A 27,072-nucleotide genomic window follows, 5' to 3' on the forward strand; every position below is an offset into this window, starting at 1 on the left:
TGTCTAAGAAAATTTATTTAAAAAAAAAAGTAAACAGTTTCAAATTGAAAAAAATAAAAAAGAGAAAGATATGTATAGCATATAGATGGGCATCATATAAAATGTGTTACGTAATTCTATTGGGGAAAGAAAAATAAAATTAATACATCACAATATATATATGTATGTATGATAATAATTATAGTAGTGAGGTATGATAGTAGAAATAAAAAAATAAACATAAAGGGAGAAAAAATAATATTATTCACAAGCGGAAAGATATAAATACAAAATAATGATTTAGAATTTAGCCAAGAATGACAATAGTACAAAAAAAGAAAGGACGGGCAGAAAGAAGAGAACCATAATATATATATGATTTATAAAACAAAATGAAAAAAAATATGGTTGAATATAATATGCCTGAAGAAAGTGAATATAAAGAAGAGTGTATATTCACATCAATTGATATTTTTAATGGAGACTATAACTATTTAAATTTCCATTATATATGCGAAATAATATTTGATGATTTTAGTTTTATATCTCCATATCATTGTTACTTTTTCTTACGAAATCAGTATGAACCTTTAGAAAATATAAAAAATAATTATTTACAAAATACAGGAAATAGCATATCCAATCATGATTATTTAAAAGTGATTCATGCAAAAAAATCTATAGAACTGTTTGAAAATAAACGAGCACTTTATTACAACCAAAATGAATTATCAAGTTCGAATCGAAAGGCTTTGAATGCAATAACTGATGTTATAAATGGATTAGCGATTGAAGATTTGATAGCTATTTCGGTCTATTTAGGAGAGGTATGCACGTGTACATATAATGGAAATATAAATATGTATTATGGTTCGATAGGACTATACTACTTTCTCTTTTTTTGTTTCTAAATTTGTTTATTATCTTATTTATTTTTACTTTTTTACAGAACCCTGAATGGAATAAACACAAATTAATGTGGATGGAGATGATACAAAGAGACAAATTCCGTAGGTATCAAAAAATTCGAGAAAATTTAGGAAGCACAGAAAAAAGAGAAATAATATATAAGGTAAAGAGTGAAGAATTTGATAAGATAGAAAATAAAAATATGATTAAAGATATATATTATTTTGGAGTTTTTGAAAGAAAAGGACAAAATAATTTAGGTAGAATATATATGAATATAAGAAATGACATAATAAATAATAATGAAATATATTCATGGGTATTAACTAATTGTAATTTACAAACAGACAAAAATTTAATTGCTGATATTGTTATCGAAGAAAAATATCTTGAAAGAACTGTAATTGATAATATTCAAACTGATGAAATATACACAAAAAAAATGGAAAATATAAATGATTATATAAAAACGGAAGAGAAAATACAAAATTATACTTTTACATCAAAAGAATTTATATCATTTGGAAAGAATTCTAATAATGATATTATTTGTTTGAACCCATCTATTTCAAGATTTCATTGTATTTTATATTTTTCAAAAGATTTTCATCTTTATTTAATAGATGTTGGATCTAAGTCTAGAACAAAATTAAATAATAATGTTATAAAAATAAATGAAAAATATAAAATTGAAAATAATGATGTTATTATTTTAGGTGTGTCTAAAAGGACATATAAAATTAATATACATATTGATAAAGTTTTATCATATCTTGATAATAAAAAAAATGAAGCTCAAAAAAAATTAAAAGTAATCAATGAAGAAATAGAACACCCTTTGAAAAATAAAAATTTATTAAAGTTAAAAGTTTCAAATATTTATTATAAATGCAATGAAAATGATATTTTAGACTTCTTTAAAGATTGTGGGGAAATTAAAAATATGCACATGTACAATGTTCCGATTATAAATAAAGAAGAGGGTGTTGAAGATGAAAATAATAAAGATGATCTTAATAAATCGAAAAAAAAAAAATTCTTGAAACAAGCCATAATAGAAGTATATGATAAAAATACATCTGCTAACATTATCAAAAAAAATGATTCTTTTTTATATGGAAGAAAAATTCATATAGAATATCAACCATTGCATCAGCATAAATATAGAGATAACAATTTTAATACAAAAAAAAAATTTGAAAATTTCGATATTCAAGTTACGTGTAAAAATAGTAAATATGATGGGGAGAAAATTATCATAAAGGGCGAACATTCCAGATATAAAAAATTTAAGAGAAATGAACCTGGGGAATATCAGAGGGGTGAGGAAAGGAGAATGGAAAGAAGGGGGCATGTGAATAGACGAAGTGAAGAAAGGGAAATAAGCAGGAGCAAGAGAAATCAGAGGAGAGGCGGCCGAAGTGGAAGTAGTAGCAGTGAACGAAGTGACAGTAGTATAAGAGAGCGAAATAGAAGGGGACGAATTGATCGAAGTAGCAGTAGTAGTAGTAGAAGCGAACGAAACAGAAGGGGCCGGATTGATCGAAGCAGTAGTAGTAGTAGCGAACGAGGCGAAAGTAGCCGGAGCGAACAGAGTGATAGTAGTAAAAGCAAACGTGGTGAAAGTAGTAGCAGCGAACGAAGCAGCAGTAGTAGGAGCGAAAGAGGTGGTAGATCAAAGGATGGTAAAAAACGGCCCAATAAATATAGTAGGCGTTATAGCATTGAAAGTCAAGACTCCCATAAACGATACCCAAAAAAAAGATAAGGCTAAAAAAATTATGCTCTAACATATAAAAAGTTGCAACATCAAAAAAATACACACAAATGTTTATATTCTATACATTTAGTATTATGTTGTACTTGTTTTTTTTTCATTTTAAATATATATGTTTGATTTTATTAGTAATAACTATGTTTTAATAAAAAAAAATAACTTTTTCGAACTATTAAATATTCAAAATTTTTAATATACTGATAAAAGAGAGTATATATAATCTAAATGTTATGTAACACAAGTGAGAAATATCTGTTGATATGGAAAAATAAAAATTTGTTATAATACATAACATAAAAAATGATATAAAAAAATAAACATATTTATAGATATCCCAATAAAATCACATTTTTTATTAATACTATTAAAAGGCATAATCTGAATAAAAACGCTAGCCCAATTTTCCACATACCCCCAAAAAAAAAACTAAAACTGCTAGTATATATTATTAAAAAAAATAATAATATGAATGTGATAATTCCAACATATTAATGATAAAAAATGGATATATTTATGTATAATAAATATTTGTGAAAAATATCATTTATTGTCATGTTGTATGTTATTATATGAGGGTTTATATATTTTTTAATTTATTTAAGAATGTATAAAATGTATTTTCTTTCATCATTTTATTATATGCTCAGAACAGCGTGTAAATATATATAATTATAAAGAATAAATATAATACATATTTTTATTTTTTGTTTTTTTTTTTTTTTTATTAAGTACATAATTTTTGTCATATTGTTTTATTTTATTAATATTTTGGCTTGTTATTTTCCTTTATCAATATATTCATTTTATTTAATATATGTTACATTGTTTAACCCTTTTTTATTATATACATATTAATTTCTTTAACATATGGCTTGTTTACAATGCCAATAAAGTTATAAGGATATATACATACGTATGTATACACATACTTAATCTCTTATCACGATTTTGTTTATTCATTATTATATTGAAAAATATATTTTTTGTTTAAATAGCTTGGATTATGTGACTATTTAAAATTTTTAATTTCAATGTTTACGTATTTTATTTGTTAGGTTTGAAAAGTAGTATTAGCTTGTATTTCATAAGACATGACCAAATATTTACATGTTGTAAAATAAGATATACTTGTTGAAATAATTAATATTTACTTAGCTATAAATACACATACATGTTATTGTATATTATATAAATAATACATATATTTTCATGTTTTTTTATGATCCTTATGAATGAGAATATTTTCACTGGTGCTAGCAGTTTTAATTTCTTTATATTTTGAAAAAGAGTGTAATTGTATATATTATAATTTTCCAAAAAGTTTCAAATCAGTATATATATTAAGAAAAGTAAAAGGGATAGACAAGATGGCAGAGAAAATAGAAGATATTAAAGAAGCACTTTTAAATATGGGTACCCGAAATATTGTACGGACTAGTAATAATAATGCATATCTATCATTAGATAATTATTTTTACAAACCTAAAGATAATAGAAATCATACGAAATTAATAAATAGTAATGTTTTAAGTATTTTTAGTTATGCATTAAAATATATGAATAAAAAAAGTTTCGATAAATGGCTTAAAAGTAATATTAAAGCCCCTTTTTATGATACATATATTCCACGTAATAAACCGTTAGCTTATATACGATTTAAAACTCCAACTGAATTAAAAACATTTGAAAAATTGATAGAAAATAAAAGAATCTATCCTAATGATAACCTCTCGATTATTAAAATTAATAAAAATTCAAAATTTTGTCAAAAAAGAAAATTTGATCAAACAGACAAGGATAACTCAAATGAAGCTACAAATAATGATGCCAATAAGGAGGGAAAAAAGGAAGACAGTTTAGAATTGATAAAAAAAAATCATGAAAATATGAAAAATAATAATGATACTAACCAAAAGAGACAAAAAATAATAGAGAGCCAACTAAATTGTGATAAGACTGAAAAGGAGAAGGAAGATAAGTCAACTGCCTTATTAGATTTACAAACTATTATGAAATTAAACAAAAAAGAAAAAGTGAAAAGTATAGAAAACTATGTTACACCTTTATATAAATATAAATATGAAGACCAAATTAAAATAAAAAACACATTTTTAAAAAAGTGCAAAGATCAAATATTAAATAATTTAAGAAATAAATGGATGAGACAAAATTTGATTTTTGGAGAATTAGATTTAAATATACCAACCGAAAATGAATCTGATATGAATAAAACAAATAATGGGACCCAAGAAAATGACGAATATAATGATATGCAAACATTTAATGATTATTCTTTAGAAGAAAGGGTTAACAAATATAATTTTCAAATTGATAATCCATTATATCCACCTGAAAAAAATATTAATGGGTATCGAAATAAATGTGAATTTACAATATCATATGACGAGAATAATAATGTCGAAATAGGTTTTGTAGTAGGAAAAGTTAAAACAAATATGAATGAAACTAATGATGAAAATAATTGTAATTTTAGTGAGAACAATATAAGTAATAATCCTTCACCAGTTAATGAATCTCATCAAACTAAGCTTCGAAATAAGAAACAAAAACAATGCTATTTTTTAAATCCTATAGTTAAAAGTATTGATGATTGTATTCATATTCATTCATGCATGAAAGAAGTTGTTAAAGAAATGAAAAGTATAATTAAAGATTCGAATTATCCAGTATTCGATAGGGTTTATAAAACAGGTAAGTCCAATTCTGTTGGAAATAATACATGAGTGGTCATGCAAATAATTGAGCATGTGTGTTAATATATGTTTTCTTTTCTTTTCTTTTATTGCTTATTATTGTTTACTTTACTTTTTCAGGCATTTGGAGATTGTTGGTAATTCGCCTGAACAGCAAGAAGGAATTGATGATCACGGTCCAAACTTATTCCTTAGATCAGAAAAAAAAAAGAGACATAAAAAGATTACTTATAAATAGATTAACAAAAAAAAAGGATGAATCATTTATGGAATTTAGTGGGTTTAAAGTAGTATCTCTTTATTTACAAGAACATGGTAATTCAAATGATTCAACAGATCAGTCACAAAATGAACATTTATGGGGTGTAGAACATTTAGAAGAAACGATTTTAGGAAATAAATTTTTAATAACACCATCATGTTTTTTTCAAGTTAATCATACAAGTTGTGAAATATTATATAAAAAAGTTATAGATTATGTAAATATAAATAAAAATATGAAAAACTATATTTTTGATTTATGTTGTGGAACAGGAACAATAAGTATTTGTATTGCAAATGCATTGAAACATGAAGATACACATATTGTTGGTATTGATATATGTGAAGAAAGTATTATCAGTGCTAATAAAAACGCTCAAATAAATAAAATAAAAAATTATAAATTTATAAAAGGTAGAGTAGAAGAATTATTTGCTGGTGAAATTAAAAATATATCTCAACAAAATTGTAATATAATAGTTATCGTTGATCCACCAAGAAGTGGATTAGCTCAAAGTGTCCTCAACACATTAAGCTCAATACATCCTATTAATCAAATTATTTATGTTTCTTGTAATCCTTCAACATTGATAAATAATGTAACAAATCTTTTATTTATGAATGAATGTTTTAAAATAAAAAACTTAGTATTTGTTGATATGTTTCCACACACATATCACCTTGAATGTATAACAAACATAGAGAGGACAAAATAATTTAAGAAAATATTGTTTATTCGTTTTTATGCATATATACATGTGTATGTAAATTTTGGTAACAGTCTACATATTTTACGTTTTCAATTTAGTTATATTTATATTCAATTGTTTGTGTTGATATGAACATATGAGTTATGCAATTCATATCTTGAATATTGCATATGCTACTATATGGCAACTTTTTAAAGATGTCTTTCGCTTTATCAACTTTTTTGTTAAATAAATATTGAAAATAAATCGATTATTGGGATTTGACCAAATTTAAGGCATCCCTTAAAATTAGCGATGAAAAATGGATTTCCTTAATGCGCCATAATTTTTATGAAAAAGTCATTTATATTAATATGCCAGCCTTATTAATATGATGTATTATTTTTATCTTTTTTCATTTTAATAATGTATTTGCATTATTCTAGTCTCTTATATTATTCATTTCCTGTCGTCTTTCTTTTATAAATTTCCCATATTACACATAATATCCATTATTTGTTTTTAAAAGGTACGAAGTGGAAAAAACGAAAAAACTGTATTTTTATTTTGAAAAAAAATATATATATTGTGTAAAAAATATTATTTATTAATTAATTTATATACTATGCTTTTATTCCAATTTTTTGAAGGGATAAATATGCTGGAATCATAAAAATTTGTAATTCACGCGAAGAGAAGATTCCGCATAAATTTATAACAATATTATCAATATCAACATTTTTTTTTACTTTTCTATTTTTAAGATATTTTCTCGATATATGTATTTATATATACCAACATAAGCATATTAGAATGCATATATGGACATGTGTAATAAAATTTGCAAGCCATGCCATAGTAACTCTTTAAGAAAGTGAAAAAATTATTCATCAGAATGTTTATAACAATTAGAAATATAAAAAAATTATGAAGTTATTAACTTTTATACAATATATGGATATTTACACTTAATTTTTCTTTTTTTACATGTGTGTTAATTTTTTTAATTTTTTTGTGGATTTTTAAAAAGTTTAATATTGTTTTTGTGAAAAAATGAAGCTTAAGGCCTTAATCTCAAATCCCTGATTTCTTAAAGAATATATAACAAGAACTTTTCGAAAAATGTATTTAACTTATCCATGGTGATTATTAATATATATGTATAGATCTAGTATACATATTTGTGTGCAAACATTGCACTATGTATATTGAGAAATTCTTAGGTTTTTTATATGTTGGGCAAAATGAGGATAACTAGTTTGGTGGTATTATATACCCAATTATTTTTTTTTTGTAAAAATGATGATATACCATTTCAGAATTCAAACAACTTGTTAAATAAAAGCTTGATGGATGTAATACATAATAATTTTAATGTAAATGGAATTATGAAAATAATTGAAAAGATGTTTAAGAATAGTATGGATGATATTGAAATGGAAGATGATAGTGAAATACAAAATATGAAAATTAAAGAGTATAACATTGATAGTAATAAATACAAATTAACATATCATTCTTTTACGGAATATTGTAAGACTATATATAGTTCATTTATTTTTACAAATCATGTGTGAATGCTTTATTCTGCATATGCTTAAGTGGTGTTTGTGTAAGCATTCTGTTTTACCCATTCGCTCGTCTCGTATTCTTTTATTTTTCATTTTCCAATTATTTTCATTCATTTCCCAACCGTTTTAATCGTTTCCCCTCTGTTCAGGCTCAAGTGAAGTTGAAAATGGGAAAGACTGCATAGATTATATGGAAAATGATATAACCCAAATTGCTAACAAAATTGATAGTACATTTTATTCTACGCATTTCAAAGAAATAAATGTGTTAAAACATAATTTAAATGAGCTAGCTAATTTGTTAAAAGGATTGAATGAATTAAATAATGAAATATTTTATTTTTTTGAGAATGTTATAGATTCAAAAAATATGATTAATAGTACGATGACAAGCAAATCGAGAAGAGCTTTACCATTTGTTAAACATTTTGAAGAACTTCTTAATAATTTAAAAAATTCTAATAATTCATATAGCTTTCATAATTTGCTTATGCAATATGGTGATGAATTAAATATAATAATAAAAGACGCATTGATTGAGTATGTCTATTTACATAAACAGACAAAGGAACATATGAAAAAATTAGAAAAATATATGGAAAAAAACGTTAAAATATTAACAAAAATGCATAAAAAAATAGTTTTAAGTATTTTATATGTTGCTTCAGATATAAATAAAACAAATGAGAAAATCGACTTTTTAATAAATAAAAATTTGAATGCATTCAAAGAATGGATCATATATGAAAATAAGAAATGCATACATAATTTAAAAAAAATAAAATCAAATATTGATTTTAATTTAGATAATATTAATGAAGTTTTTGATAAATCAAAAGAAGAATTAAAGAATGATTATATATCTTTTATTGATATAAGTAAATATCTAGCCTTTCAAAATCCAAATAAAACTATTTTGTCTATCATCCATTTTCTTAATAGTAAATATTCCGATGATGTAGATATAGTTTTTTTATATAATGAAGAATATCTCGAATTTAATTTAAATGATATTACTTATGAAAATAATACGAAAGGACATAATGACCAATTGGAAATGTTTCAAGAGCATATTAAATTTGGAACGAATTTTAATTTTACTGATTTAGATATTATTGAGACATCAAAATATGAAGAGGTATTAAAATCTTCTAAAATCGATAAAAATTCTAATTTTAAACATATCAATAAAAACAATTTTGAAAAAATAATAGACGATATAATTCTTAATAATGAAATGTTGGGAAATGGTACTTGGATAAAAGAAAAAACATTTCAAAATCATAATAATATTTCATATAATGATATATATAATGAAATACAAAAAGATTCAAGTCATGTAGAAAATCGTATTAATACTATTGATAAGGATTTTAGTTTTAAATCAAATATTATTAACTTTATACATAGTATTAAAAACCTTTTTAATAATTTTATTTTTAACTTCGACAATTATTTATGTTCTTTTGAAAAAAACTTTGATTCACAAAATGTGAATACTCACAATTATGTAGATACTATAGAGGATCGTACCAATAAACTTATTCCAATTGAAAAAAATGAAAAATCTGAAAATGTATTAGATGCGAAACAAGAGAATCGAATCATAGATTCAGAAAAAGAAATAAAAGCTAGCTTACAAAATGAGCCAAATGAGTTGGAAATAAAAATGAATACCCCTTCAGTAAAACCCACGAATGATCAAAAAAACGAACCTACAGAAGTCTCATTAACTGATTTGAAAATGGCACTAAAAAATAAAATTATGTATGAACTTGAAAGTGCAATTAAAGAAATAGTCCAGAATGAAGTTTCAGATATACTAGATGATGATTTTCCAGATGATGAATTTTCAGATGAATTAGAAAATTACGAAAAATCGGATGAATCGAATAAAATTAACACAAAAATGATTGATGCCCCAAAACATGAGGGTGGAAGCAATTCAAATAGTACTGAACAATTGCAAGCAAATCAAACAAAACCTGTATCCAATGTTGAATTAGACACCGATAAAAAGAATATATTTTCTGCTGATATGGCGAAAAAAAACAATTTGGCCGATGAAAGTGGTGAGCAATTAGAAAAAAGTGGTGAACAACTAAAAGAAAGTAGTGAGCATTCGGAAGAGGCTAATAAACAATTAGAAAAAAGTGGTGAAAATTTAGAGGAGGCTGACAAGAAATTAGAAGAAAATAGCGAAAATTTAGAGGAGGTTGACAAGAAATTAGAAGAAAATAGCGAAAATTTAGAGGAGGTTGACAAGAAATTAGAAGAAACTAGCGAAAATTTAGAGGAGGCTGACAAGCAATTAGAAGAAACTAGCGAGAATTTAGAAGAGGCTAAAGAACAATCAGATGAAACCGGAGACCAATCAGATGGAGCCGAAGACAAATTAGATGAAACTGATGAGAACTTATATGTGAGTGGAGAAAGTAGTGATACGGTAGAGGGGCAGGATGATGGTGACAATGTAGAGGATGAGATGGATGAAAATGAAACCATTGAAAAGAACAAATTAAATTTTTCAATGTTACATAGTTCAAATTTAAAATATTTGTGGAGAACCCCTATTATTAAACAATTATACAATATGTATACTGAGCATAAAAAAGGATATACACATAATAAAAATGATGAGAATATCGATATATATGAAATAGATAAAAATGAATTAGAAATCCAAAACAATGATGTAAATATTTTAAATTTTAAAGAAGAATTAAAAAATATTAAAGACAATATATTTTATGCAATACCAGATATGTATTATATTTATGATATTTTAGATATATATCAAAAAAATAAAAATAATGGTTCAAGCAATAATTTTTTTTATAATAATTTTTATGGAAATGATTATCTGATAATAAAATCAAAAGGTGTTAATATAGAAACCTTTATTTATCCATATTTTGAAACATTAAATTTGCAGTTAAATGAAGCAAATATATGTTCAGCGGGTAATTATTATTCATGTATGAAAAACTATATTAATAATAATATCGATAAAGAAAAATTAAATAAAAAAACAGTATTTATATATTTGGGTGTATTTAAAGACGAAGTGTTTAAATTGCCAAATTCCAAACTTGTTGATGATTTAAAAAAATTTCATTTACAACAATTTTTAAATAATGATATAGAATATCAATTTTTTAATAATTTTTTAGTGCAAAAACATAAAGAAGAATCTATATTTTTTCGACGATTAAAATTTTATACTGTATATCATTCACAGCGTAAAGATACGCTTATGTATGGTATTGATTTTAATTTTTATGTTTCGTATTTTTCAAAGGGAGATATACAACATTTACCTTTGTCATATTATTATGATTCAATAATTTATTTTAAAGTAATTTTAGCATATTCAAAATATGGGGATCAAGAAATTGTTCCAATTGATGATGATATAATAAATTTAGGATTAATGCTTTCATTAGATAATAAAGACAAAAATGTGCATTATTTAATAAAATCGAAAGTGATAGAAGATACAGAATATGATATGTTTAAAAACAAAAAAGGTATTGTAAAACTTTATAGAATATCTTATGAAAATATGAAAATTATGTCTTCAAAGGATAAATACAAAATGCATGTTACAAAAAATATGAAAATTATTTTACAAAAAGAAATAACTTTTAATAGTAATAATGATAAAAGGACACTTTATTATATCGACACTTTTTATGATAAAATGAGCGAGATTATGAAAAACAACATGAATTTGGAATTACTTGGAAAAACATTCTTTTTACATTTAGAAAAGAAATGAAAACTGATTCAGGGGTTAAAATTGGTTAGATAATGTATCTGTCCATTTCTTACATATTTTGTGATAATAATTTATAAATATGTTATTACCATGTATTATTATTATTTTTTTTAGTTGCAGTGTCAAAATGATGCTCTATATATTATATCAAATAATTCCTACAAAGAAATTTTATTTCGTAGATTTCACAAAATTTTTGCGATTTTTAAGCACCAAAACATTGGGCAGCTTTAATTCGCATTTAATTTATTATTACTTATTTTTTTTTTAGATAATTAACTTTAACACGTTGTTTGTGTGTATATTATATATGTGCTACTTTCACAATTTCTACAAATTTTTTATATCATAATTTTCCAATTTATTTGTTCATGTCATTTTTATGTTTATTTTTCCGTGCACAATAGCATGTGTTAAAGTATGTTATTATTTTATAAAAACACGGATTACTTTAAAAACGTTTTTTAATTGTAAAGACAATTATTTCGACGAAAAAAATATATTGGTTTGTGTCATATATTTAGCGAAAATTGCGATGTTACGCTTTATTATTTTTTTTATTAGCAATTTCTATACTAATTTATATTCAAATATAGAATAAACTAATATATTTATGGAATAGTGCTTTATTTAATGGGTAATTATAAATTTTTATAAACAATAAGAATTTTTCTATTTTTATGTATATTTTTTTAAGTTTGGGATACCCAAAAAAAGACGCTAAAAATGAATATATGCTATATTTCGCTAGTCAGGATATATTTCCATTTGCTACATAAGAATTAAACATATAGAGATAGTTATAATGCTTTTTTCGATTTCAAGTTGAATAAAACAAAGTAAACACGGAACTTGTTAACAATTGCAATATATGTATTTATAACCTTATCCTTTTAACACATGTAATATATGTGTAAGCATACTTGTAGGCTATATATTTCATATTTTATCTATATTTTTTTCATTCATATGTAATGATATATATATTATATTTTAATTATTTTTTTATTTGCACTCCATCTTTTCTTTTATTCATATATATGCAATAGCATTAGTTGGAAGAATTTATATGGGGGTTGTTGTTGGGCTATCAAACAAACACAATTACATAATGTGCAATTGTTTATTTTGAAAATGATTTCCTTTTTTGTTTTTATTTTTTAAAATACAAAGTGAAAGGATTAAAATTGTTAAGACCCAAAAATAATAAATGAATAAAATTTATAAATTTGATGTTTTATAAAGTAAATAGAATTTTTTTTTGGAAATATAGTAATTGAATAAACTTTGTATTTTTATATATTCGACCGGTATATTGTTTATTTAATATGAACGAATTACAAATTTGCATACACCAACAAAATATATCTACATATTTGATGTCGAATATTCTAATTCATTTGAATACACTTACATTATAAATACATATATGCATTATTTGCTGGTGCTAATTTTTTTATGCATACCTTTTTATTTTTATATATCAAAAAAAATATGTATTATCCACATATTAGTAATGGGTTAGCATGCGGCCAATTTTACCATACATCCTCAATATTATATATAAATTATATTTAATATATAATTTGGAATAAAAATATGAATATGTTTTAATTTACATATTTATGTAGAAAATATTTTATATGTTTTTGTAATTTTTTAACTTTTATGTTATTATATATATAATACGAAATTTGCAATGACGGTATATATTTTGGAAAATATATATATGGAAATAATTTGCATATATGTGTTATTTTTTTTTTTTTTTTAAAGCAATTTATTATATGCTTGGGTATATATGTATACCTTTTTACGTATTTTTTTTAATTAATACCACTTTTAAATATTAATTTTTTTCCTATATAATCCGATGGTATTTTTTCTACATATGCGATATATATATTGAAAGGAAACACCAGGATATTATAAATTCGAATATAAATGAATAAGATAAGAAGATAAAAAAAAAATATATAAATAACAAATAAAATTAAAAAAACAAAAAAAAAAATAATTAATTAAAAATAGTTATTGTATAATTATTATATGTTATTTGCATTATATATTATGCAATAAAATTAAACTTAAAGAGTTAACAATTGTCAAATTAAAATAAAATTGGAATAGTGATTATTGTAAAACTGCAGAAAAACCTTTAAGTGTAAGCTTACATAAATTTATAGATTTATTATATATAAAGCATTATATATGATTCCCTCCAAATTTATACATATATATATTATATTATTTTTTACACAAATGAAAATTGCCTATGTATTGTTAATCTTGGTTATATAAAATTTTAAGTGGAAATTTTATGTGTTAAATTATATCCTATTATATAAAGATTGTACTTATATTTTTTTATTTCATTTTTTTTATGTCCAAGTATATTCCTTTGTTATATATTTGTGTGGGATATTGTTTTGGTCACTGAATTTATCACAAACTTTCTATGAATGTGATATATGTGCTTAGAGACACGAATGAGCATATATATAATTATGTTTGTGTAAATGATAGTGATATGAAATATATGCTCATACTTTATATATGAAAATTATTTAATATATAATTTTTTTTTTTTTTGTAGTAGATTATCGTAAAAATGGCTGCCTTTCATAAAAATGGTCTCTCAAAAATCGTTGAAACATGCCTAAAAAGAAATCCATTAAAAAATAGAATACGTGAATTATGTACAAGCAAAGTGAACCATAATAGAGCATCTGGCGACATTATTGGTATCGATCTCGGTACAACAAATAGTTGTGTCGCTATTATGGAAGGAAAGCAAGGAAAGGTTATTGAAAATGCAGAAGGTTTTCGAACAACACCATCCGTTGTAGCATTTACTAATGATAATCAAAGATTAGTTGGTATAGTTGCAAAAAGACAAGCAATTACAAATCCAGAAAATACAGTTTATGCAACAAAAAGATTTATCGGTAGAAAATTTGATGAAGATGCCACAAAAAAGGAACAAAAAAATTTACCTTATAAAATAGTTAGAGCTCCAAATGGTGATGCATGGATAGAAGCACAAGGGAAAAAATATTCACCTAGTCAAATTGGTGCATGTGTTTTAGAAAAAATGAAAGAAACTGCTGAAAATTACTTAGGAAGAAAAGTACATCAAGCAGTTATTACTGTACCTGCATATTTTAATGATTCACAAAGGCAAGCCACAAAAGATGCTGGTAAAATTGCAGGTCTAGATGTTTTAAGAATTATTAATGAACCAACTGCAGCTGCTTTAGCTTTTGGTTTAGAAAAAAGTGATGGTAAAGTCATAGCTGTTTATGACTTAGGAGGAGGTACATTTGATGTTTCAATTTTAGAAATATTAGGAGGTGTTTTTGAGGTAAAAGCCACAAATGGAAATACCTCTTTAGGAGGAGAAGATTTTGATCAAAGAATATTAGAATATTTTATTGATGAATTTAAAAAAAAAGAAAATATAGATTTAAAAAGTGATAAATTAGCTTTACAAAGATTAAGAGAAGCAGCTGAAACTGCTAAAATTGAACTATCAAGTAAAACACAAACAGAAATTAATTTACCTTTTATTACTGCTAATCAAACAGGACCCAAACATTTACAAATAAAATTAACAAGAGCTAAATTAGAAGAATTATGCCACGATTTATTAAAGGGAACTATTGAACCATGTGAAAAATGTATAAAAGATGCAAATATTAAAAAAGATGAAATAAATGAAATTATATTAGTTGGAGGTATGACAAGAATGCCAAAAGTATCAGATACAGTAAAAGAAATTTTCCAAAATAGTCCATCAAAAAGTGTTAATCCCGATGAAGCAGTAGCATTAGGTGCTGCTATACAGGGTGGTGTATTGAAAGGAGAAATAAAAGATTTATTATTATTAGATGTTATACCTTTATCTTTAGGTATTGAAACATTAGGTGGTGTTTTTACAAAATTAATTAATAGAAATACAACTATCCCAACCAAAAAATCTCAAGTATTTTCAACTGCAGCAGATAATCAAACTCAAGTCAGTATCAAAGTATTTCAAGGAGAAAGAGAAATGGCCTGTGACAATAAAATGCTAGGTTCATTTGATTTGGTTGGTATACCACCAGCCCCAAGAGGTGTTCCACAAATTGAAGTCACATTTGATGTAGATGCAAATGCAATTATTAATATTTCAGCTATCGATAAAATGACAAATAAAAAACAACAAATAACTATCCAAAGTAGTGGTGGTTTGAGTAAAGAAGAAATCGAAAAAATGGTTCAAGAAGCCGAATTAAATAGAGAAAAAGATCAACATAAAAAAAATTTAACTGATTCAAAAAATGAAGCAGAAACATTAATTTATAGCTCAGAAAAACAACTTGATGATTTTAAAGATAAAATATCAGACTCTGACAAAGAAGAACTAAAACAAAAAATTTCAGCATTAAGAGAAAAATTAACTTCAGATGATTTAGATTCAATTAAAGATGCAACTAAACAATTACAAGAAAAATCATGGGCAATTTCACAAGAAATGTACAAAAATAATGCTCAACAAGGTTCACAAGAACAAAACACAACAGAAAATAAAGCTGAGGAAAACAAAGATAATGCATAAAAAGATAAGAAAAAAAACAGTATATATAAAGAGACATATCTAAAGGTTTGCGATGTCGCAACATTGGAAAATACAACGCTGCGCTGTATTTCCCATATTACAAACAATAAAATAAGCTGAAGAAAAGATATGCATATACAAAATTTGCTATAGATTATAAAATTTATGAAGATACACCATTGTTATGGGTAGTTTTTTGGGTATATAGGCATATCGCCTAAATGGTGATGAGTGCATATATATAATATGTATCCCACATATGTATAATTAGTTTCAATCCCAATTTTTTTTTTTTTTTGCATATTTTAAAATAATATTTATATATTTAATTTTAAAAATATATATAAAGATTTAAAAATATTTATCTGTATGTATTTTTTAACCAAACTAATATTAAATTATAAAATTAATAATTAAATTAAAATATATATATATTCAAAAAATGTTTTATAAAAGGAAGGTTTTAACAAACTTTATGCTTTATAGTATAAGGGTTTTTTTGCACATATTAAGTTGAAAATTTGTTCGTTTTGTTTGCAAATAATTATTAAAAAAACTGGACGCATAAAAAATATATAAATTTGTATATGCGTATCTAGTAGGAAATGTAATAAATTACGTAATGACTATAAAAAACGATTGGGTATATATATACATAAAAAAAAACAATTGTAAACATTTTTGAATGAAATTGATGATTGGGTTATATGCCTGTCTTTATATTTATAATGTACGGAGTGTATAATTGTAAATATTTTTCTGATCGAATAAAAAAATTTAGAATATGCTTTTTTATGCATATTGCATAATAATTTCGAAACATTTTTTATAATTCTGAATTATGCTCATTCATATTATTGAGATCAACCTTTGGTACATTATTAACTTTAAATGGAACCAAATTGTCGACTGATGATTTTCCTGTCATCATTTGTATAACGAAATTTTTGATTGATTGTTCAGAATAATTTCCTTTTAAAATTGAATAAACATTTTTTGAAAAACTAATAGCAATAACAGTTGGAAATCCGAATGTTAGATTTAATTTTTGAACTATATCTAATTGGTCTCCTGCGTGTGTCCACATTAGGGTAACAGGAAGATGGTTAACATCTTTTATTACACTGGTTAATATTTGAATATAAGATTTTAAAGAACTTGGTTCAAGATCTTCTTTACTTGGTAATATAGCTAAAAGGCAAACATCATTTTCACAATGTTCATCAAAAACACTTTGAGATGTTAATTGTAGTATTTCTTTTTTTTCTTTATAATATTTTAAAAAAAATTGATAAAGATCATTAACAGTTCTAGACTCATTATAATCTATAGCAGTTTGTGGTTTTTTATTTCCTGATGGGAATAAACGGAAAGAAGGGTAATGCTTTATTTCGTAAGTTTGTGCTGTTCTATGTTCAACAGTTGCATCAATTTTAGCTATTCTTGCATTTTTTAAATGTGATGTTTTTTTAGCTAGCTCATCAAACATTGGATGTATAGGTTTACTATGTCCACACCATGGGGCATAGAAAAAAACGAACCATACATTATCATCATCTTTTAAAACATTTTGATCAAAATTAGAATCATTTAATGTAATTACTTTACCACTATTTTTACTTTTTTTATTTTTTTTATTTGAATTATCCTTTTTACCAACATCAATATTTAATTCTTTTAAACGATAATTTTTAATATTGTCATATATAAATGAAACAACATCTTTTATTTTATAATTTCCATCAAATTGTTCAATATGCTTTTCTTTTTTATCATTGGTAAAAAATAGTTGTATATTTGGGTATGTCTGAATTTTATATTTATTTATTATATCTTCGTTTTTTACAGCTACAACTAATATATCATCTTTAACTGTTTTTGCTATATTTATGAAATCGTTAGAGAATCCTCTGGAAACTCGACACCATGTAGCATAAAATTGAACGAGGCATTTTTTTTGAGAATTTAGTAATTCATCAAATTCGTTAAGGGAATCTACTGTTTTAATTTCTTTCACATTTGCATATAAGCCACTTGCATATTTTGCAAAAAGGTAAAGTACAGGCAGTAGGAACTGTATTTTTCCATATAGTTTCATCGTTTTTTTATAATAAAATATGTGTAGGAATGTATATGAAAAGTTATAGCTATATTATGCATATATATTTATTTGATTTTTTGGAGGTATGAAATGGAGAAATTAACCATGTATATGTATATATTTATGTTTTAAATTATTGATACTTTTTGTGAATATAAAAGTAAAAAAGGTGTAACTAGAAAACTAGGGAATGAAATGCTGAACTAGCAAATAATGGCCCATGTAAGGGTAACAAAAAATTAAAAAAATGGAATAAATTAAAAAATTTAATTTTTTATGTGTATGAGAATAACGAAATATATATAATTTTATTTTTTTGATGATACCATGAAGTATAAAAAAAAGAAAAATTGCAATTTTTTAAGAATTTTTATATAGTAATTATAGTATATATCACACAATAAGCAATTAACTATATAATTATTGTGCTTTAAAAAAGACTAAGCAATCATAAAAAATTTGCCCATATTTTATAAAACCCTTATACCTAAATATAAAAATAGGGTACTAATGCCTTTTTACTATATCTTTATGAACTTATTTTGTATAAAAAAAATTATATTACACAAAATATGAAAAAATGGAAAAAACGTTTATTTATTCATTCTTATATTATAAGATATATTTTGACACTTTAGTCAATATGAATATGCAAATAGTGCTGCTAAGAAATAACCACAAAATACTTGTATCTTTAAAGCGCAAATAATCAAAGCAAGCAAATAACTGCCTTAAGGAAAAGTATAAATAAGAAAAAAAATAAATTGTTTTAATACCCCATTTTTAAAGGCACAATTTATAAATTTTAAAAATCCAATGGTTTAACTAAAAAAAAACATGTATACCGACATTCGTTTAATATCCTCAATTTTTATGTCTATTCATAATTCACACATGAAAATATAAAAAGGAAAATACTAATTAGGCGTTTATATAGTGGGAAAATAAATAATTATAAATTATATAGCGGATTTATCATGTGAGAGTGAGTGAACCTATGGCATTTCTCGCTTGATATAAGGTTGTTTTACTAATTTTTTTTAAATATATATAGAGAGAATTTTACCTATTTTTTATTAATAATATATAGTGTTTCCTTTTAAAATATAGTAAACACATCAAAAAAAAATTGGGTCTAAATCTTTTGATCGACCTCGGGATACACGAAAATGTTAATAAATTTTTACACCATTGTAAAGACATATTTAAGGTACTTTTATAAAAATTGAAATGGTATAAATTCTGCCTAAGTATTTATATGTAATGAGAATTATGTTGGTAAAATAAATAGCGGTTATGTTGAGGTAACATTTTTTTCGTTTAAAAGGTGACACAAACAATTAAAGAAAACTTGTCATATAACCTGCATTTACAAACAATTAGAAATATCACAATAAGATTTTTAAATGGTCATAAATATAAATAAAACTATAAAATTCTCATATACCCAATAATAACATCATTTTTTCATATGCATACACCAAATTATAGGTACTATATAATGGTATATTTATTATATTAAAAAGTTGCATATGCTTTTTGTTCATATCATGGTGAAATATTATATTATATACCACTTATCAATATTCTGCATTACTGTTACAATATTTGTATGTAAAATAATATGTATATATTTTTTTACGTTTCTTGTTCGTTCTGGTTTTATATATAATGGCTTTTTAAATGGGCCATTTTATATTTTTTTATATTTTTAAGTATATATAGTTAATAATAATAAAATAAACCCAAATAGTTGAACATAAAATTATAATAAAATAAAAATGAATTTTTAATATAAATAAAATAATGGAAATATACAATTGAACAAACAAATAAATGGCCGCAAAATATAAATATATTTATTGCAATATATTTTTGTAAATATGCATTACGTATAAATTTACAACGACAAAAAATAGATACCAAAGCAATAATACACTATTCTATATTTTTCCCTGCTATATAATTTTTATTTTATTTATAATTATTATTATTTGATTATTATATTTTTATTTAATTTTATTCAATTTTTTCATTGGAAATTTTATACATCTATAATGCATAATTATATGATTCAATAATGCATTTATGTATATATATATTTGAAATAATTTGTGGCTTGCCTATTAAAAATTGGAGATTTTGTGATACATATTATGAATATAATAACTGATTGCATTTTTTTTTCAGTTTACTATATTCAGCTAACATGAGAATAATTAAAATATTTTTCAAACTATAATAAAGTATTTATAAGTATATAACTTATAGTGAAATGCATAATTAAATTCATAAATAAATATATGTTCTATATCCATTTATTTACCCCTTTAAAGGTGGTTAATTCAAAGGCATGTCCCTGTGATTGCGCCTAATAAAATATTAGTATCAAACGAAAGAAAAAAAAAGAACAGGATAAAATAAATTATGAGACTTGAAGCCATTAAAACTTAAGTCAAAAATTATAGCATAAAATACGCTTAAAGTAGAAATACAACGGCAAACAAATATATTGATTTTTTATATAAAACAGTTTTATTAAATGGAAAAATTCAAAAAATGCCCCAAGAAAAGATTTAGGAGAACCCGTAGAGCAAAGCTTCTTATTAAGAAGCAGGCTGGGATTAGTGAAGAAAGTAAGAGTACTGTTTTTCCAAGTAACTATATTACAAGTATAATTGTAAAATACTTAAACGATAACAAAAGTAAGGTGAATAAACATGATTATGATATGTATGAAAAAGAATCCCAAGATTTGAAAGATAAATTATTTTTTAATAAAAGCGAAATATTGGAAATAGATATAATAAAAAGTTGCTTATATTTTGATAATGATGAGACATTACAAAAAATTAATTATAAAATACTTTATGATGTTTTAAAAAAATGTATAGATCATGAAAATATATTAATGAAAGTAGAAGAATTAGGATTTTCTGCTGAAAATATAAAAAGTCAAAATGATGAAGATGTACATATATGTTCAAAATATCAGTCTAAGAATTTTTTAAATTATATATATCAAAATTTAAAAGCTGTTACTAAAATGAATAAAAATTTTGATGTTTTATATAAATTAATGAAAATTATAAAATCAATAATGCACATTATTCCATATAAGTATAAAATAAAATATTTATTTTATTTTTGTTCTCTTTTTAATATATATCAAAAGGAATATGAAAGAGCAAGCAACCCATATGATAACGAAGAAATCGATGGAAATTCAAAGGAAGGAAATAAAAATGAATCGACAATTTTTACAAATATAGATCATGAAAATTTTTTAAATATACTTTTTGAATTAATAACAGGATTAATAAATTTAAAACTTAATTATAATAATTATGATGATAATTATTTAATATTTAACTATTTTGTTTTACGTTGGATATTAGTATTTTTTAAAAATAAGTATACTTTTTTTTCAAAAAAAAAAATACATTCTTTGATAAAAGCAAAATATATGATACTTTTATTTAGTATATTAAAAAATTTACATGAAAGTTGTAATTTTAATGTAGATTCTGTTTTATCAAACACCCAAAATGACACAAAAAATTTATTAAATAATAATGGAACCCACATAAATGAAGAAAATGCTCATGCTATTGACCAACAATATCATTACGACGCTAACGGTAATTATATAGGAAATTTCATAGGAGACCAAAACATGAATAATGAAGAATTTGTAAATCAGATGGGAGAAAGAGAATATGAAAATTTTAATAACGAATCGGCTATAAATTTGAATGAACCTAGTGTTTTGGATTTTCTATGCAATGAGAAAGGGAATAAGGATGGTATAATGATCGGAAGTTCTATACATGAAAAAATAAAAAATAACAAAGATGAAATAAATAATATTATTAAAACATTTTATGATAAAGTTGATTTAAATATTGAAAAGAATATGAAAGAAATAAAGGATAATATAAATGTGTCAACACATGATATATTTATTACATTTTATAATCTGTTTAGCAAAATAAACGACATCCATAAGCATATAGTTTTGTTATATTTTTCTCAAGATTTTATAAAAATTTCAGAATATGAATATTCCTATTATATTATTTTCAACAGTTTTCAATTATTAAATAAATTATTAACCATTGAAAATTTTGTGATACATCCATTAATTTTTTTATCGCTTGAACAAGTTATGGTATATTATGAAAATGTTATAATCTATTTGTATAAAAAAAAAAATGATATGAATGAAGAATTTTATAAATTTTGTGAAAATTTTAATACAAAACACAAAAATATATATGAAAATATTTTTACAAGAATGTGGAGTTTATATATGTTAATAATATCAGATGAATATACAAAAAAAGATGATGGTGATAAATTAAACGAAAAAAGTAGTACCTTCATTAATTTGAATGCAAGTAAAGATGATAATCTAGGCATCAATGCTAACCAAAAAGAGATGCATATAACAAATTATATAAATAATTATATTTCAATATTAAAAATTAATGATTTACATTTCTCAAATGAATATAAAGATTTGATTTTAAGTAACACAAACAAAGGTTATATAAATTCTTTAGTAAGCTGCTTATCAACATCATATCGTGTTATTGGATTGGGTTTTTATTTAGAAGAAAGTTATTTTTTTACATATAATGAGCTAATATATAGAGATATATTTATTTTAAATAGAATGTTAAAAGATTCAAACAAGTTGTATTATGGAGGCAATTTTAAATTTTTAATGAATTTTTTTTATCCCCTATTAATGTGTTATATTAATTTATATGAAAAAGAACCAAATCATAGTATAAAGAAAGAGCTATTTTTAAGTTATATTAAAAATGTATTAATACATTTTTCTAGGACATTAAATGATTGTATAAATTTATATTATTTTATATCTACTCAAATTGAAGATATATATATATTAGCTACAAAATTTACAAATTGCAATGACTATACATTATTATCATTGTTTATAAATTTTTTAACAAATTTTTATACCTCTACTATAAAATCAAATCAGAAACAAAAAAATGGAGAAGGACAAAATATTTTGTTAAATATGAAAAATATAAGCAAAAATATTAGTAATGTGAAATATAAATATACAAATATAAATTTACAAAAAAATAATTATTTTTTAAATCATATATCAGATAATTTATTAAAAATTTTCATACCAAGATTTATAACATTCTTAACATCAACTTATCAGGAAAAATTCACACCATCAAATAATTTCGTTGCTCAAGAAAATACTCAAAATGTATTAGAATCATTTTCAAGCCTTATATATTTATGTTTACATTTTTCTTCAAGTTTTAATTTTAATGATATATTAGTAGTATTAGAACAAATATTGCAAAATGGTATTGAAAAAGATATTTTTTCATTAATAAGTATATTAAATGTTATAAAAATAGTTATTCCATTTTTTACCTTTGACCAATTGAAAATATGTTCTATTTATTACAAAAAAGCTATGTGTGCAATTAATGATATATTAAGTAATCAGTTATCTGGCTTTACTGTATTAGAAAATGATGGGCATACTTTGGGAAATGTTGATAATAGTGCCTCTATACACGGGTTTCCCCAAACGAATAACAGTAACAACGTCAATTATTTTGATAACACATTGTGTTCTGAAATTAATCAAAATGAGTTTCAAAGTGGGCTTCATAATAGCTCTTCTTTAACTGGGTACAATGCAGAAGATGAAAATTCTACTAGCAATAGCAACAGCATTTATCCAAACATACAAAGTAATACTTTTATGCTACACGGAGAAAATAATCAAAGCTTCTTAACACAAGGGAAAATCAACAAAGATGACAAAATAAATAACGAACTAAAAACAACAAAATCGAAGGGAAATAAAGTAAAAAGTGGAATTAAGAAAGCAGAAAGAAAAACAAAAACGAAACGGGATAAAAAAATAAAAAATTTAAGAAAAAAAAAAATCACTAAAGATATGAAATTAAAAATTGAGAAATTCAAATTCGCTAAATTTTTAATATTTGAAGGAGTTTCAGAATTATTTCGTTATTTTGGAAATATAATTTTAAATAAAAGAAAGGAACAAGAAGAGTTAATGCAAAACAGAGATCAAAATGATACAAGAGAAAACTGGAACGATGGAAATGCAATTAATGAAAATAATACAGGATCTATGATAAATAATAATGAAATGAATATATTTAATAATATCTTTGTTGGGCAAATACTACATGAAGAAAATTTACCAGAGATGATGAAAAAAGAAAATATATTAATATTCTTTGACAATATTTCTAATTATAATACTAATAAATATATTAAAAAAATATATACATATATAAACAATTTAACTATGTATTTAAAAGAATGCAAAGAAATTGATAGTAGTTATAGTTATGACATATTTTTTTCAATCTTACCAATTATAATGAAATGGTTATTTTTTATTAATAAAACATTCACTGGCAAAACAAGTAGAAAAGCTTTATTTGAAAATATAATACATATAGGAAAAGCGAATATAAAAAATTTGTTTTTACATATAACACCAGGATTATTAGTAGAAGATATTAATTGCAAAAAAATTGCAGTACACATATTGTACTTGTTAATAAAAAATTGTAGAATTGAATATGAAGATCAAAAACAATTATTTAATCTTTGCTTAGCATGCGCATATGATAGCGATAAAAGTTTGTTGAAGGTACTCCTAAAATTTTTATTATCTAGCACTTTTACATTCAGTAAAGATATTATACTGTCTAATATAAAAAATTTAACAAATTTGTTAAATCTCATTTCGAACAAAAAAACATATATATATACAATTCAAAAGTTTTTTTCAAAATTGAATAATATGCTAGAAAAAGAAATAAAAAACAATGAACTCGAAAATATTAATTTATCGAAAAATGGCTTAGAAAATATAGGAATAAATTCCCCGTTAAATGAAAATGGAATTGATAATTCAAATGAGCCACCACTAATGCCATATTTAACAAAAAAAAGTAAACAGATTTTTAGAAGATTTATTAAGATGGAAAAAATGAATAATATAAGCAATGCTTTCGAAAATAAAAATGAATTCAATCATAATCGTGTGAACAGTAAACAGAAAATTGGAAAGTCCATTCATAAAGCTAGCCAATTTTCTTCTGAAAAGAATTTGAATTCTAACATAGTGCCGACAAAATATGATGATCACTCAGATTCTGTAGATTCATATCGAAGCAATGAATATGATTCAGACATGAACAATTATGATGATGTTGAATCAGTTGGAAGTTTTAAAAATAGAGACATTAATAAAAGAAAAAATAAATCTCATAAAATTACAAAGAATAGAAAAAATAAAAATATCACAAACAGTTTTTTTGAAAATGTAAGCAAACATATTGGGGAAAAAGAAAAAACATTTATGCAAACAACTTTAACCCAAATTATGGCAAAGCCAAATAAAACCCATAAAAATGTTAAGGGGAAAATACCAAAGCTTAAATCGAATCCAGTAATTAGTGACATATTAATTAATTTAGAAAATTTTATTATGAAAAACAAAACTAATTTAAATGTATCATTAAAAAATAAAAAAGAAATAAAGAATTTATTCGGTGATAAATATTTTATTAAACAAAATACAAATAAAGAAAATAAAAATATGAAAAATTATGATTCTAGTTCAGAAGATGATGAAGGACAAATCGAAATACGAAATGATGGAAAAATAGTAATACATAATTTAGATTCGAATTCCAAAAATACAAAAAATAAAAAGAGAAAAGATGATATGCTTTTGAAAAAATATAACATCATTAATGAAAAACAAAATATGCATTCGAAATCCAAAACTATGAACAAATCAATAAATAAAAGAAATAAAAATCAATTTATTACAGCGGATAAAAATGCATATAAATCTAAAAAAGGACAAGGAGATATTATTAAAAAAAATAAGCCTTTACCATATTCTTATGTTGCTCTAAAACCGATTATGGCAAAAGAAAAGTTTAGAAATAAAACACTTCATGCTTTTAAATCTATTAAAAATTCGTCAAAGAAGAATGGAAAAAAAAGAAAACTCACTTGAAACTAAATTATGGGAAGGAACTCAATACATATGTACATTCATATTTGCATATATTTTATTTTAATTCATATTTTGAGGTGTAAAAAATATTACACTTTTTTTCTTTTTTACTATCATTTGTCTGTGAAGTGACTTTTAAAAAATAAGCTTTACGGATGCATATACCAATATGCTTCTCATGTTTTATATTTTTTTTTTATTCATTTACCCTCTGTATTATATATTTTGTTTATTTTTCACAGAACCAAACATATATTTGTTTTTTTCATGTGGAGATATTTCTCCCTTTAAAAAACACAATAAAATAATTATAAATAATTTTAATTTTTGATATGTATTGTTATTATTATATCATTTTCGAATCTGTTTCATTATTACTATTTTTTTAAGAATACTTTTTCAAATTTTTGGAGAACAAAAATAAAATTGTAGGACACGAAAGCATGTACACTGGAAAATAGCACCATTTTCTTTACTAATGTATACCAAAAAATAGATATAATATTTTAGATAAAATAACTAGTTTCCTAGTATCATATATATACGCGTATATATTATATTTCACCTCAATTACCATATATCATGCTATTTTAGACTATATTATTTTTTTTTT

The 27,072-nt window shown here is 23.3% G+C and overlaps 6 protein-coding genes across 6 annotated transcripts; 5 read left to right on the forward strand and 1 right to left on the reverse strand.

Annotated features, from left to right (window-relative positions):
- Positions 1-371: 371 nt before the first annotated feature.
- On the forward strand, positions 372-2,656 carry PCHAS_0931300 (FHA domain-containing protein, putative; the record flags this gene model as incomplete). The annotated part of the gene is made up of 2 exons (XM_741074.2): positions 372-806; positions 929-2,656. The coding sequence occupies 2 exons, from the start codon at positions 372-374 to the stop codon at positions 2,654-2,656; spliced, it is 2,163 nt and encodes a 720-aa protein (XP_746167.2).
- Positions 2,657-3,897: 1,241 nt separating this feature from the next.
- PCHAS_0931400 (RNA (uracil-5-)methyltransferase, putative) lies at positions 3,898-6,356 on the forward strand (the record flags this gene model as incomplete). The annotated part of the gene is made up of 2 exons (XM_741073.2): positions 3,898-5,377; positions 5,500-6,356. 2 exons carry the CDS (start codon positions 3,898-3,900, stop codon positions 6,354-6,356), a joined length of 2,337 nt encoding a protein of 778 aa, XP_746166.2.
- Positions 6,357-7,561: 1,205 nt separating this feature from the next.
- Positions 7,562-11,681, forward strand: PCHAS_0931500 (conserved Plasmodium protein, unknown function; the record flags this gene model as incomplete). The annotated part of the gene is made up of 2 exons (XM_016798191.1): positions 7,562-7,862; positions 8,050-11,681. The coding sequence occupies 2 exons, from the start codon at positions 7,562-7,564 to the stop codon at positions 11,679-11,681; spliced, it is 3,933 nt and encodes a 1,310-aa protein (XP_016655431.1).
- Positions 11,682-14,292: 2,611 nt separating this feature from the next.
- Positions 14,293-16,281, forward strand: PCHAS_0931600 (heat shock protein 70, putative; the record flags this gene model as incomplete). Its single annotated transcript, XM_727307.2, has 1 exon — positions 14,293-16,281. The coding sequence occupies one exon, from the start codon at positions 14,293-14,295 to the stop codon at positions 16,279-16,281; it is 1,989 nt and encodes a 662-aa protein (XP_732400.2).
- Positions 16,282-17,107: 826 nt separating this feature from the next.
- Positions 17,108-18,379, reverse strand: PCHAS_0931700 (protein disulfide isomerase related protein, putative; the record flags this gene model as incomplete). Its single annotated transcript, XM_735804.2, has 1 exon — positions 17,108-18,379. One exon carries the CDS (start codon positions 18,377-18,379, stop codon positions 17,108-17,110), a length of 1,272 nt encoding a protein of 423 aa, XP_740897.2.
- A 2,545-nt stretch (positions 18,380-20,924) lies between these two features.
- PCHAS_0931800 (conserved Plasmodium protein, unknown function) lies at positions 20,925-26,459 on the forward strand (the record flags this gene model as incomplete). Its single annotated transcript, XM_735895.2, has 1 exon — positions 20,925-26,459. One exon carries the CDS (start codon positions 20,925-20,927, stop codon positions 26,457-26,459), a length of 5,535 nt encoding a protein of 1,844 aa, XP_740988.2.
- Positions 26,460-27,072: the final 613 nt, after the last annotated feature.

This window comes from Plasmodium chabaudi (assembly GCF_900002335.3).
Source record: "Plasmodium chabaudi chabaudi strain AS genome assembly, chromosome: 9".
In the NCBI taxonomy this organism is placed as follows: Eukaryota; Apicomplexa; class Aconoidasida; order Haemosporida; family Plasmodiidae; genus Plasmodium; species Plasmodium chabaudi.